The 14,474-nt window shown below is 41.2% G+C and overlaps 1 protein-coding gene across 7 annotated transcripts in view; it reads left to right on the top strand.

Annotated features, from left to right (window-relative positions):
- Positions 1-1,291: 1,291 nt before the first annotated feature.
- The window catches only part of LOC113429475 (A-kinase anchor protein 9-like), a 52,080-nt gene continuing 38,897 nt past the window's right edge, over positions 1,292-14,474 (top strand). For all 7 annotated transcript variants that reach the window (XR_015745741.1, XR_015745740.1, XR_015745742.1 and 4 more), the window contains exons 1-2: positions 1,292-1,541; positions 1,895-2,065. Coding sequence is in view for 4 of the 7 variants with exons in the window: in XM_087946048.1 (XP_087802174.1) it covers positions 1,482-1,541; positions 1,895-2,065 (231 nt within the window). In the remaining 3 variants the exon portion in view is untranslated. The remainder of the gene's footprint in view (positions 1,542-1,894; positions 2,066-14,474) is intronic.

Raw genomic sequence — 14,474 nt, forward strand, 5'->3', positions numbered from 1 at the left:
CATTTTCTACTTCATCTAGCAGTAGGTTATGGTCTAGTTTATCAAGTGCCTTACTTAAGTCCAAGTAAATTATATTGACAGCATTCCTCTGGTCAACTAATTTTGTCACTTTGTCAAAGAATGCAATAAGATTAATCTGGCATGATCTGTTTTAACAAACCTATGTTGGCTTTTGGTCTATTAGTATCCATAATAGATCATATATGATGGAGGGATCATGGTGAGAACAAGATTTTGATACTTGTGCCCTTTCCTCATAGGTTAATAGGATTACTGCTTAAAGGCTTCACTTGTTTGAATTATATGATTTAATACAGCATTATCAAATATTTGATAACTCATTATGTTTTTGTTGTGCTTCATTTTGCACAAATATTCAAATAAGCAAAGCCGTAGCTTGGAATGTAAGGTCCTGAAAGCTATAAGATGATCCAAAGCAACAGGCTAAATTATGAGAGGCGTAAATTGTTTCTGATGTATTTGAATTAACAATTTATGCATATTGGACATCTGTTTAACCTTTGTCAGAATATCTAATATTTCAATTTACTTAAGTTCTGATTTTCAGTGTCCTAGGTAAGGTATTAGTTACTAATGTAACAAATAAAATTTTATTCCTCAACTCAGAATCCAACTTTTTGAAAACCTCAGGAGTTTTGTATCAGCTGTTATATTGGATATGTTTGAAATATAGAACCTGTGATGTATTTTCCAAATATAAGTTACTTATAATTGTTACTGTTTTCTTCCATTTGAGTCTTGGAATCATACTCAGTAAGTTTCTTCCACAAGTTAAGTTCAGTAACTGGTGATCACCTGAATGTGTCTACATAAATTTTTGGCAGTAGCATGGAAGTGTCTTATAATTTTTTCTTCCATGTTTTTTTCTCTCTCAATGTAGCCTTAATCCTGGGATTTGTTGATGTCCTTCATCTTAACTACTAATCGGGTCTGACCAATTTGTTAGGATCTGTCAGTTTTGGTTAGATACTTCCTCTTCTGTAACTCTTCCTTTATAGTTCCTCAAACTATATCAGAAACTTTATTAGATTTCTATTACTTTTTGATGGAAAAACATTTTGTATTACAGTGCAATGGAAACCTTGAAGTATTTTCTTTTTTAAAGTACATACATTATCCATTATATCTTTATCAGGCACACTTTTGCATTAAGAAAAAAAATCCTGATTCTGTAAATACTGTAATTCTGTAAAAATTCAATGAAATCCTTTAAATGTGTGGTTTTTTTTCATTGTCCAAGTTGTTGGGAAAAAATATTACAAAACACGAGGCTTCTCCTTATTTTACTTTACTGACAAGATTATTTTCTTGTGTTGATTAAGTAAACTGGAGATATAATTAATCAGAAGTAAATATGAGACTATTGTATACTTATTAGAGGACAGATACTTATTTCTAAAAAGACATCAATTGCATTCTAAGTTGTATTTTAAAGTGTAACCCATAGAGACATTTTTCTCATGCAGATAAATGGTGGAAATTTTTTGACAAGAACTGATGTACCTTCTGACTTTATTAGGGTACAGTATTTATAATGAATTTGTGGCAGTTAATACTAAAACACTAAGTAATTTGCTTTGAGAAATGAATTAAGACTATTAACTTCAATTCTTCTACTTGCATGCCATAATAATTTTTAGTTTATGTGCTCTATCCTTCTGTTGCATTTTCACAGTATTGAGAAGACAACTTTTAAAATTTAATTTGTATTAATATGCTGCTGCTGTTATAGAGCAAGCTATACTAATAAAATTAGTTTACATAGCAATGCTCTAAAGTACTGTCTCATTTTGCAAAAAAAAATATTTTACATATCTTCACTTTAAAACAATATTATACCATGCTGGGTTTTAAGAACCTTGAATTGGTTTAGGAAGAAGAATTGGAATTTGGAGAGAAGTATACTGATCATGAGGTGCAGAATACTGTAACAGAACTGGAGATGATGAAGAATGAATTGGCTGGAAAGCAGCAAGAGATTGAAGAGCTAAATAAAGAGCTAGAAGAAATGAGGGCAGCGTATGGTACAGATGGATTGCAACAGGTATAATTACCTTATGTTGCTTTCTGCATGCTTGGTACAATCTGAGTTGCTGAAAATGTTCACTTTTTGTTTCATTTACTGATACTAATATTAGAAGTATCAGTATAATTTTTGCTTCACCTTCCACATTTTTTGGTTCAATTCTTAATGACTTAAGTTCGATAAAAAATATTAGGGTTATTTTTTTTTTTGAAGACTCCCTAGTTTTTTTTACACAAAGGACAGTGAAATTAGTGTTCCTCTTATAAATCAAGAAAGTGGTTGATAATGTGCTTAAAATTTATCCATTTTTGGGGAACTTGGATAATCTATGCTAATCAATTAAATTTCTAATCCAGTTCTTAGAAGAACACTAAGGAATCACTTTGGATACTGGAATTGGTCACATACAATCTAAATTAAATAATGTCTGCACAACAAAATATATACACATAGTTATCATTTGTATTCTGTGTACATTATCCTGCTATTGTGCATACTTTATTTAGTATGTGCCTATAGTACACATTCTTTATCTGTCCTTTTGGATTATTGATGAAATAGTGATGGAAAATAGCATTTCAAAGTAATCAACTTTTTCCCTTTTTCATACTATATCAGGTTTCTCTTCTCTTATATAAAGATTATATCTTTTACCTTTATTTTTCAAATTATGACAGATACGATAATTACAGGAAGATTTCAGAAAATGCACTTATAAGGTGTTTCTGTGTCTATTTACTGTTAGGCATTGTACAATTATGATGTAAAGTTTTGTGGTGCTTATATATCACTTTATAGTTCTTTACAGCACTTTCTGGGACATTTACAATGTTAGCATTGTAAACTCCAACAATCTGGGTCCTCATTTTATCAATCTCATAAGGATAGAAGGATGATTCAACCTCATGCCCTGTTAGGATCAAACTTCAGGTTATGGGCAGAGTTAGCCTGCAATATTTCTAACCATTGTGCCACCACCTGGCCTCTTTATAAAAGATAAAAGAAGTTAATTAGAAATTGAATAGAATAAGATTTGAACTGTGGAAGATGCTGAAGTAATTTTTTTTGTGATAGCCTACTTGCAAATCTTTATTTTTATGAATAAAATATTTAAAGTATGCCAGGGTTTTGTCACTGTCCTTCCAAACATTATTCCAGAAAATGTAAGTATTCTCTGCTAAAACAAGGAAATGTAATATTTGATATGTGATATACACAGCAGTGCAGTGCTTTTTTTCTATTTGTTCTTATAATCCACAATTCTTATTAAATATTCTTATTATTTTTGCATAAAATCCTTAAAAGCAAAGAAATGCTCCATAATGATGTACACTGTAGAGCAGGGATATCAAACTCACATCGTCATGACGGCATCACATGATGTATCAGGTCTTTTCCCCCCTTCACTAAATCGGGTGTGGCCGTGGCCAGTGCATGAGGCATCCGACCCTCAGGCCAGGAGTTTGACAGCCCTGCTTTAGGAGGTCCCAGGCCACCCAAAATTTGTGTTATAACATGTATGAATAATTAGTAATACATAGTAATAGTTGCTCTTGATTTGTTGAAGCAGTTTTGTTTTACACCTTTACTTTTAATTAAATTATTTAGTTAAAATTATTTTGTTAAAATATTCTGTTTCTCAATACAAGTCTGGAAGGATATAACATTTATTTATTTGATTGATTGATTTGTATCCCACCTTTATTACTTTATGAGTAACTTACTGGTATAAATTTGCTCTCTTTATAGAAAATAAATTACTCTTAATAGTAATTTCTAGTAAAAAGTTGGGAGTTTTTCAGAGTACATTTTATCCCACTTATTTATTTGCCTAAATCAATTGCCTATCTTACATGTTTGCATTTCACTAAATTTAGCATGTAACATTGTTATTCTATGTTGCCTTAGATTTATTTTTAATAAAAGATAAATACTCAATGAAAAAAAATTCCTTAACAAGATTTTTATAAGTTTTAATATTAAAACTTAATGGTTTAAAATCATTGTGTTGGTTTAGTATAGTATTTGCATGAGAAAGTATTTGCTGAAGTTTTGGGCATATGAGTTTTAAAAATCCAGATATAATTATAGTGCTCATCTTTCCACTGTAGGTAGTCCTCAGTCTATGACCAGTCACATAAAGTTATGATGAACCCCAAAATGGGACTTAGAATCTGGATTCAAAGTTCCAATGTCCATGTTCCTTGGGTCATGTGACTGCATTTTTGGCGCTTGGCATATTTATGGCCATTCTCAGCACCAGTTGACTGATTTATGACATTTTTGCCAGAAACCAGCATTTATTTCCTGTTTCTGGCAAAACCTGTCCCAGAGTAAACAATGGTTTGCTTAACAACTACTGGGTTGTTTAATGCCTGCCACAAAAAAGGTCTTAAATTAGATATGAGAGAGTCCCACTTTTCATGATGTTATGACCAAAAGTGTCGGCTCAGTTACAATAAGTTGGAGACTGTATCTCTTACTATATAATCTTTTGATACCTTGTTTTTGTGTTTGCCCATTTAGTATCACAATTATGTTTTATATTTATCAAAGAAGGCCTGAAAATACTTTCAGTACAATTTGTATACTGATTCTAGATACCATAATATACTAGAGTGCATCTATAGAGAACTGAGAGTGTAATTGATTATCACAAGTTAGAAGTCTATACTATGTTATGATGTTTGCTAAATATGGATAATGTTTAAATAAGGGTAAAAACTTTTTAAAAATAATTTATTGGATTGATTTAAACATGCAGGAAACTATTTTATAAAACAAAGAACTCTAATCTCTTTTCTAGTTTTACATGCTTATCATACAATATATTTCTTGATTTTCGTAATGTAGCTTTTTTAGTAAGAAAATTGAAAAAGAAAAATAGCACATTCAAGTGAAAATGAGGCTAAGTAAAGATTCCAATTTGTAGTCTAATATTGCAATACATTTTCCTTACTTTTCTGCCACCATTTACATTATCCTATCCCATCTGCTATAATTGATGTAAGGAAATATTTGGTTTATGCTTGCTTTTTCAACTCTGAGCTCATTTTGTATTCTTCTAAAGATGAACATAGCCTCCACGTCCTGAAAGAGAAACCAAGGCATCTTCCAACTTAAAATTGCATTGGATTGATGGTTGGGACAACAATTTCCTGATAAAATATGTCTTGCATATTCAGCAGTGGTGGTATGCTATTGGTTCGGCCTTTTTCAGCCGAACCGGTAGTAAAAAAAGCCTCTGACGATCAGCTGAGAGGAGGAAAAAAACCGCCTCCAACAATCAGCTCAGATGAGAAAGAAGAGAAAAGCGTAGGATTGTTCCTCCCACCTGCCCCTGCGCTTTTCTCTTCTTTATCCTCTCAGCTGATTGGCACTGTAGGCCTCAGCTGGTGTGGGGAAAGCTGCGTGCGCATGTTAGGTGAGCACTCATGTGTGCAATCATTGAACCAGTAGTGGATCTTACTGCTTATATGCAGCAATATTTATTTCAGTCCAATAGGATAATATACATTGGATTCAATTTATTTTTTAACATTGTCCCCATTTGTCCTTTTGTTTTATCTTTTTGCAGCATGATATTTGAATAATTGCTAATTGTTTGATGATGGAAGTTTTAGTTGTTTGGATTTTTGGCAGTGGTGGGATTCAAATAATTTAACAACCGGTTCTTTGCCCTAATGGCCAGATGGGTAGGTGTGGCTGGGTGGTCATATGACTGAGTGGATGTGGCCAACTCAACGTCACTCACGGTGAGGGGCGCTTCACCTCACCTGTCCTCTCGTGACCGTGGGGATGCTGCAATGGTCATAAGTGTGAAAAATGGTCATGTCACCCTTTTCAGTGCCATTGTCACTTTGAATGGCCACTAAATGTACTATTATATGTCAAGTATTACATGTACAAAAATACAAAAAGCTTCTTTGCTTGCAAAAATACCAAACATTAGATTAGAAATGGGGGAATACACACCGAAGATCAATGATAGCCACAACCATCATGAAAACCTAAACCATTCTGTCTGAATATTTATTTATTTATTTATTGAATTTATATTGTCGGCTATTCACCCATGGCAACTTGTGGCGGCTTACACAATGTAAAACCGTATTTAAAACAACAACAATAAAAACTAACAAAAAGAATTAAATAAATTAATACAGTACAATAGAACAAAATCTGGAAAAAAATAAAAAAATAAAAAATCACTCTCCAAAGGAATACCTTCCTTTTCATCAGCAATACCTGCAAGCCGGAGTTACAAATCAGGCAGGGTACCAGAGGACCTTGAGGAATTAAACGGCAACGATAACTATCAGCAGCCAATTCTTGCTCATAAAGTAAAACCCTTTAGTAGAGAGGTCATTTAAGCTGTCCAGAAAGTGGATGGGCATATTCTCCACTGAGCCGAAGGGAGAATCCAGGATGGGTAGTCTCTAGTCCCCTAGCTCTGCAGACTGAGTTGAAAAACTTAGGACACACCCTCTGGTAATGGTCCCCAATTCTTCACTCGGTCTCAGCGTGTTCAGACCATCCTTTAAGAGCTCTGAATAGTTAGGATTGTAGAAGAATATTCACCCCCTGGATTAAGCTTTTTTTTTTTGCAGAGAGGCTTAGAACAGGTTTGACAGCTAGCCAGCTTGCCAGTTTAGCACTTTCATTTTTTTTGCGCCTTTTTTTCCGATTCGTGGTTTTTTGCTTGTTATTTTAATTTTTTGACTTTCCTTGCTGGTAGACTGGTTTTTTTTCTATTTTTTTCCAAAACTTGAGTGGAGGTGACCCTGAGAGCCTGTGTGGCCTGGGCTGGGGCGGGAGTTGGCGTCTTATCTAACCCGCCTTCTCCTGATCCATTTTCCCTTGCCTGGGAAGAGCCGCAGCTGCCGCTAAGCGCTTCTGTCCCTTTTTGGCGGTGGCAGCCATTTATTTCGTTTGGGGACAATCTTTCAGTTCGTCTTCAGGATTGTCCCTTGCGGGGCATGTTCTGGCCATCAGGATTAAATCCCCAGAGCACCGTGGCAGCTGCGAGACGCTTGAGTCTGCCTGATAATTGCGGTGCAGCCAACACCAGGCTCGCAAGCCTCTGACCTGTCAGGGCTTGCTGCAATTGAAAGAGTCAGCCATTTTTTCAATTTTTTTTTCCCTGACTTGACCTTTGAATTGTGGAGCTGGGCTGAGTTCACCACTTTGGGTCGCACTAGCCTCCTGAAGTGGTGGTCAGCTACTGTGGCTGTAGCTGACAGCTTAGGCTGAATGTTTTTTGTTTACTTCTTTTTCCCTTTCTCTATCCCTGTCAAGTGACAGTTATTTTTGGCGGGCTCAAAGATGGCCGCCAAGGGAGCTGATCAAGAATTGTCAGTTCCTCAGCAGGGTAGAGAGAAGGCTGTAAAGGGATCTCCTAAACCCAGGTCTGCTGGTCTGGAGGCAGCAGCTAGGATTAGAGCCAGGGCTCACCCTAAGAGACCCTCTAGGGCTGAGGATAGACAGGCCAGGCGTAGACAAAAAGCCATAGATAAAACAGTTTGACAGGGTTGACAGGATGGCTGAAAACAGAGCCACCTCTCAAACTTTGCCTCCTCAAGATGACAGGCAGCCAGACCAACTGGCAGATAGGCAGTATATGACTGCCTGGTCTCCTGGGGGCTCAAGTACTCCAGGATTTGCAGGAAACCTGCACATCGGGGCTGAGACCTCTCACAATTTTCTGAGCCGCCTCAGGGGATCTTGAGAGCGGCACTTGCAAACCAAGTCTCCAGCGGAGCCAGACCTGTGCCTGCAGCCACCTTTAAACCTACAGCAGCTGGCTTACAGCCTGAGGAGAGCCAGATGCAAGAAATGCCATCCTTCATGAGAGCCTGGATCTCCCAAACAATAAGACAGGAATTGCAAGCAGAGGTCAACCAGCTGCGCCAGCTGTCTTATTTGGACACTAATAGAGGAGTCCTGCAGGTCCACTTCAGAGAACACTCGGCCTCCCCTTCAGAAAGCAGCCAAATTTATGGCTCCGAGAAGGGACCTCCTTCCAGAAAGGGATTTTTCAGATGAGGAGTCGGAGGTAGCAGGTTCCCCCCTCCTTTAAGGGCCTTTTCCAGCTGGCTCTTTTCAAGACTCTGGTTAAGGCCAAGAGCACGGCTCATCTCAAAAAGGACACAGTCACTCAGGACCTTCCCACAGAGGGAGAGGATCAGGAGGGTTTCCTGTTCGCTGAGAAAGCATCTGTGGTGGATGCTGTACCTGTGCCCCAGATGTTTCTGAACCTGATCAAAAAGCAGTGGGAGTCCCCTGGGATGTACACTCGCCCCAGTGGGTCTGAGTCTACCTTATTTAATGTGGACAAGGACCTTTTGGACATTATGGAAGTGCCAAAGGTAGATGGTCCAATGATAGCCCTAGCTTCCTCATCTGTCATCCCACCCTTTGTGGAGGACGTTTTAAAGACAGAGGACCGGAAGGAGGAGATGGCGCTCCAGAGAGGTCATCAAGCTGACTCCTGAGCCATCAAAGCATCAGCGACCACATCTTTTTTTACTTGGGCCTTTTTGTGGTGGCTGAGGCAGCTACAGGGCAGAATCCCTGGGTGCATCAGGACCTGAATAAGTTTATAGCTGCGGCTCAATTGACTGCTGATGCCACCCTCACATTAGCCAAATTTTCTTCCAGAGCCATGGCCTCTTCCATAACAGCACATAGGCTTCTCTGGCTAAGAAATTGGCAGATGGGCATCAGAACCAAATGGAGACTGGTGTCGGCTCCCTTGAAGGGAGAGAGACTTTTTGGGGAGGCCCTGGATCCTTTTCTGACGGAAACCAGGGACAAGCGAAAGATCCTGCCCTCACAGGGGAGGTGCTTTGATTACAGGTCTCATCCCTACTACAGGAAGCCCTCCTTTAAACAGGGGGAAGCTAGGGCAGGCTTTCCCCATCAAAGTAGACCCTTTTTCCAGAGATCCTCATCTCAGGCCGATAAACAGGCCTTTGCCGCCAGAGGGCATCAAAGGCAAGAGAGCAGAAGGTCCTTTAGGGGTTCCAACAGACCCTTCAGGCTCAACAAGTGACACCCGAGCCTCATCCCCCATAGGGGTCATCTGGGACTGTTCTGGCAGAGGTGGGAACAGACCACGATAGACACTTGGATCATGTCAATCTTATGGTCGGGTCTCTCTCTAGAGTTTCTCTCTCCTCCCCCCCAAGAGCCTTTGTGTGCTGCCCCATCTCCAGGGTCCCCTCAAAGAGGGATCTCATGGAATCGGCAATTCAACATCTGCTGGACGTTCAGGCTATCTAGCCGGTTCCGGTAGACCAGGAGAGAAAGGGTTTCTATTCAATGTTGTTTGTGATTCCAAAGGCCCCGGGGAGCTGGCGAGCAATCCTCAACCTGAAAGGGCTCAACAGACATCTAATCTACCGAAGGTTCAAGATGCACTCCCTCCACTCCATTCTAGAGGGACTGCGGGAGGGAGATTTTTTGGCCTCGGTAGACTTGACGGAGGCCTACCTCCATGTGCCCATATACCCCAACCACTGCCAGTTCCTGAGGTTTTGCTATGGCTGCTGCCATTTTCAATACAGGGCTCTCCCGTTCGCCCTATCATCAGCCCCTCGGACTTTTACTAAGCTCTTGGCAGCGGTACCAGCACACCTCAGAGCCTTACTCATAAGGATCCAATGCTGTTTGGACGACATCCTGATAGCATCCTCTTCCAGATCCCAGGCGGAGGAGGATCTGATGTTGACAATCAGGATTCCTCGAGAGCATGGGTTCTCGATAAACCTGGACAAATGCCACCTAGTACCATCGACTCGGCTCTTGCATTTGGGGGCTATTATAGACACCTTGGCCAGACAGGTTTTTCTCTCACAGGAGTGTTGAGATAGTATCAGGGTAGTCACATCACTGATCCTGTCTTCCAGAGAGGCGCCTATCATCTTGCTGTCTCAACTTCTTGGCAAAATGATATTGTGCATCGAGATTGTCCCGTGGGCCCGCTTCCACTCCTGAACCCTTCAGTGGTTCCTGCTCCCTTACCAGAGGGCGAGCAGGGGCGACTGTCCAAGGAGGGTTCGCGTCCCCTTGCCAGTTCTTCATTCCCTCCATTAGTGGCAGTCCCGAGCCATGGATCAGGGATGCTTGTACAGGGAACCCCAGAGGATTACCATCACCACTGCTGCCAGTCTCTATGATTGGGAGGCCCACTTGGGAGTCCAGGTCACCCAGGTGAGGTGGTCACAAGAGGAGCTTGCCCACAACATAAATTTGCTAGAGCTCAGGGCTGCCCTCTTAGTGCGCAGGAGGTGGTGGGGAGACATGTTCTTCTCCTCACGGACAATGTGGCTACCAAGGCCCACATAAACCAGCAGGGGGGCACATGCTCCAGATCTCTAATGCAGGAGGCAACTCAATTGTGCAGGTGGGCAGAGAGAAACCTGTTGTCCCTACGAGCAGAACATATCTCGGGAGTATCCAACGTGCAGGCAAACTGGTTGAGCAGGGCCACGGTCGACCAGTCAGAATGGCGACTGCATCCCAGTCTGTCCCAGGAGATGACGGAACGCTTCGACCACCTGATTCTGGATCTCTTTGCATCGCCAGAGAACACGCAGCTCCTGAGGTTCTTTGCTCGATTCCCTGCCTGGGGAGCAGAAGGGGTCAACAGTCTCTGGTGCAGCTGATTCCGGAGTCATTCAGGAAAGTAGTGATAGAAAGGGCGGAAGTTCTGTTGGTAGACCATACTGGCCCAGGAGTCCTTGGTTCGCCGACCTGGTGGGCCTGTCAGTCACCAGACCCTGGAGAATTCCCCTGCACAAGATCTTCCTCAGCCAGGGCTCGATAGAGCACCCAGATCCAGCCTGGTTTCGGTTGACTGTCTGGCACTTGAGCGGGGGATCCTGAAACAGGAGAAGTTTTCCACAAAGGTCATTCAGACCATCCAGGATGCCAGAAGACCTTCCATGACCAGGATATATAACACAACATGGAAGATTTTCTGCAGTTGGTGCACTAGTCACCAATTGGAACCCACTGTTGCTTCTGTTGCAAAGGTATTAGAATTCCTGCAGGACGGGTTGGATAGAGGTCTCACCCCCAATACCTTGAAGAGACAGGTGGCTGCCTTGGCCTCGGTGATTTCGGTCAAGGGCTCTACTACTCTGGCCCAATACCCTAGGGTGAAAGCTTTCCTTAGGGGAGCCACGAATTTGAGGTCACCGGTGGTCCACCGCTACCCCACCCAGGATTTGCCTAAGGTCCTGCAAGCACTGACTTCTCCCCCATTTGAACCCTTGCGTAAAGTCTGGCTTCGCCTTCTCACATGCAAGGTGTCATTCTTGGTGGCCATTACCTCAGCCAGGCGTATTTCGGAGTTGGCGGCCTTATCCATCAGGAAGGATCTGTGCATATGCCATGCAGACAGGGTGGTTTTGCAGTTGGATCCTACCCTCCTTATTCCATCATTCACAGGAGTTGATTTTGCCTAATTTCTGTCCTGAACCTACCCATGCACTGGAGAGAAAATGGCACACCTTGGACGTTAGGAGGGCCCTCCATATTTACATTAAAAGGACTTCTTCTCTTAGGAGGATGGAAGCCCTGTTTGTTTCCTTTCAGCCGTCAACTTTGGGTCGCAGGGTGACACTTTCCACAGTAGGTCGCTGACTCAGAGCCTGCATTGCAAAGGCCTATGAGTTACAGAGCCTTCCTGTACCCAGGAGGATCACAGCTCACTCAACCAGAAGTGCAGTGACCACCGCAGCCTGGGCAATGCAGGCATCGATTCTGGACATTTGTAGAGCTGTGACTTGGTCATCGGTGACCCCATTCATAAGACATTACAAAATTGACTCCTTTGCCTCAGCGGAGGCGTCCTTTGGAAGACGAGTCCTGCAGGGTGTGCATGTAGAGGTGGGGACCTCCGACCAATCCAGATCCCACCCATAGGACAGCCATCGGCCAGCTTTGGTATGTCCCATTTTGGATTCTCCCTTTGGCTCAGTGGAGAAGGGGCATTGGTCCCACCTGAACGCTTCTTCTCGGGGAGCCAAAGGGAGAATCCAGTCCCACCCTGTATTCTGTCAGGTCGGAATAGGGAGAAAATGCCCCTTTTTTTCACAGTATCAACTGAACTATCTGTTTGAGGACGAGGAGCAGCTGAATTCTCTTCAAGGTCGTTCAGAACTGGGGACCATTACTAGGGAATGTGTCCTCAGTTTTTCAACTCGGTCTGCAGAGCTAGGAGACTAGAGACTACCCATCCTGGATTCTCCCTTCAGCTCCCCGAGAAGAAGCGTTCAGGTAGGACCAACGCCCCTTTGGGCTACAAAATGCCAAGCTAAAGAGACAAATTAACAATATATGTAGGGGACCCAGGTTCAGGTCTCTGCCCTTCCAAGCTTGTCAGGATCACAAAATTAGTACATGCCACAGATATCTAAATAAATTTCAAGCCTGGTGCCATGTTATTAAGCCTTATTATCATGAGAGAAAACTAAAATAAATTGATGGATCCACACCCCTCTCTTCTTTTTTTAATCTTACTATCAGTGAGCAATCATGTGTCTTGGCCACTCAGAAGCAATGAAAGAGACTCCTGTCCCAAAGGTGCTTTTTCTTGAAACCAAAAATGTGCAGTTGCAAAAAGTTAGCACGCCATCCCCCCGAAGAATGAAAGCACGCTGTCCCCCCGAAGAATGAAATATTTTGAGAAATATTAAAAAGGCAGAAAATTATATTTCCCTAAATGAGAAATAGAGAAACATGCTCTTAAAAGGCAGGAAACAGACTCAGTCTTTCTTAATAGCCTCAAAGAAAATGAGGAGGCCATCTTTTAAAATGCAGATTTGGTAATCCATTGAAGACAGGATTAAAACCCCAAGGAAACCAGCATCTAGGCATAATTACATTTGTTAAGCTTAAAAAGCCCAACTCATTGCTGGCCTTCATGAGACAAACTAATTGAAATCAAATAACAAAATACACAAAACAAGCCTCTAAATCACAAAATGCTGTAGAACAAACTGTATAAAAATCCACGTACTCATTAAACCAGTTGCCCAGGACCTCAAACCCATGTGGTCCTGTTCACTAATAAATCACCTTTCCAATCCGCCTCCATGTTTCTAGTGTCTTTCTCTCTGCTTGGTACTGAACCAGATGGATATTTCTTCCAACAGTCTTGAAAAAAGCTCCTTTGGAACAACTATGACCTGGACAACTAAAGAATCCCCATAGACAAGAGATTCCTGTGCTCAGTGAACTGACAAAACACACTTTCACACCCAGAAGAAACAATCCTTAGATCCATTTGCACCACTTAAAGATACCAGCTGGTGTCACTCGCCTCACAAGATATCCTAAGGAAATCATCCAGATTTAAGGATCACATGCCCCCCAAAAGGCAGTAAAAATATCAGAGTGCCAAGCTTGCATCCTGTCTCTTGGATGTACACCCCAAAAGTACACCCCAAACAGTGTAAAAAGCTTTTTTTTAAAAGTCAAGCCCCTAATAAAAGTACTGTACTAGCAAAAAAAAAAAAAAAAAAGCAACCCTCCAGAGAAGTGGCTTCCACTAGTCTGGGCATACTGCTAAGAACCATTAGCTGTTGCAATGTAACAAGACTTAACCAGAGAGGCAATTTCTGAAAACACTTAAACAGGGCAATAATAAAGATAAATGTTAGGCTAGAAACAACACAGAGGCACACCAGAATATTTCCTTCCTGCCTTCTTGACAGGATTATCCCTGTAAAGTGGGAAAAACAAAAGGCTGTTGGAAGGAGGTTTCTTCCAACAACGGCTTCGCCAAACTGCTCAGGAAGTTAACCAACGGTTCTTCCCAAATGGTGTGAACTAGCTGAATCCCACCACTGATTTTAGGTCTATCCAAGGGAGTATAAAAACCAAGCAGTCCCATATTCTTTTGCAAACATTAAAATTTATTTGGGGCTTGTGCCGAAAATCAATTCTTGGAAAAATGTTTTGAAATGTAAAAAGTGTTCATAAGTTACTAATATTAGAACTATACTAAGGTAACAAAAATCTATACATTAGCATTTTTAAATATTAATTGGTAAAAATAATATCATTAGCAAGGAAATCAATATTCTGTTATACATAAAGAGAATATATGTAGCTCAGGGTTGTACTCTCAGAGCTTTTTTGTTTTTTTTGTAGATGTTTCATTCAGCCTAGATAAATTACTGAGTTTGCTGACTGTTTATATTAGCTTGCTCTGTCAGTTTTTATCGGTATGTGGCTTTCTCCTTGATGAAACCATACAAGCAACCATCAAGTAGAAAGTTGGCAAGCCCTATTCCCCATTGATAACATTACATAATGGAGAACCTACTGTTATGCCATTATACTAAACATGTTTTGTTTTTCTGTTTTCTAAATATCTGGACATATTTGGAATGGTGTGCATCCAAGACTCATC

Source organism: Notechis scutatus, chromosome Z (genome assembly GCF_049901735.1).
Source record: "Notechis scutatus isolate UNSWTSFEM ecotype Mainland chromosome Z, rNotScu1.2, whole genome shotgun sequence".
Lineage (NCBI taxonomy): Eukaryota > Metazoa > Chordata > Lepidosauria > Squamata > Elapidae > Notechis > Notechis scutatus.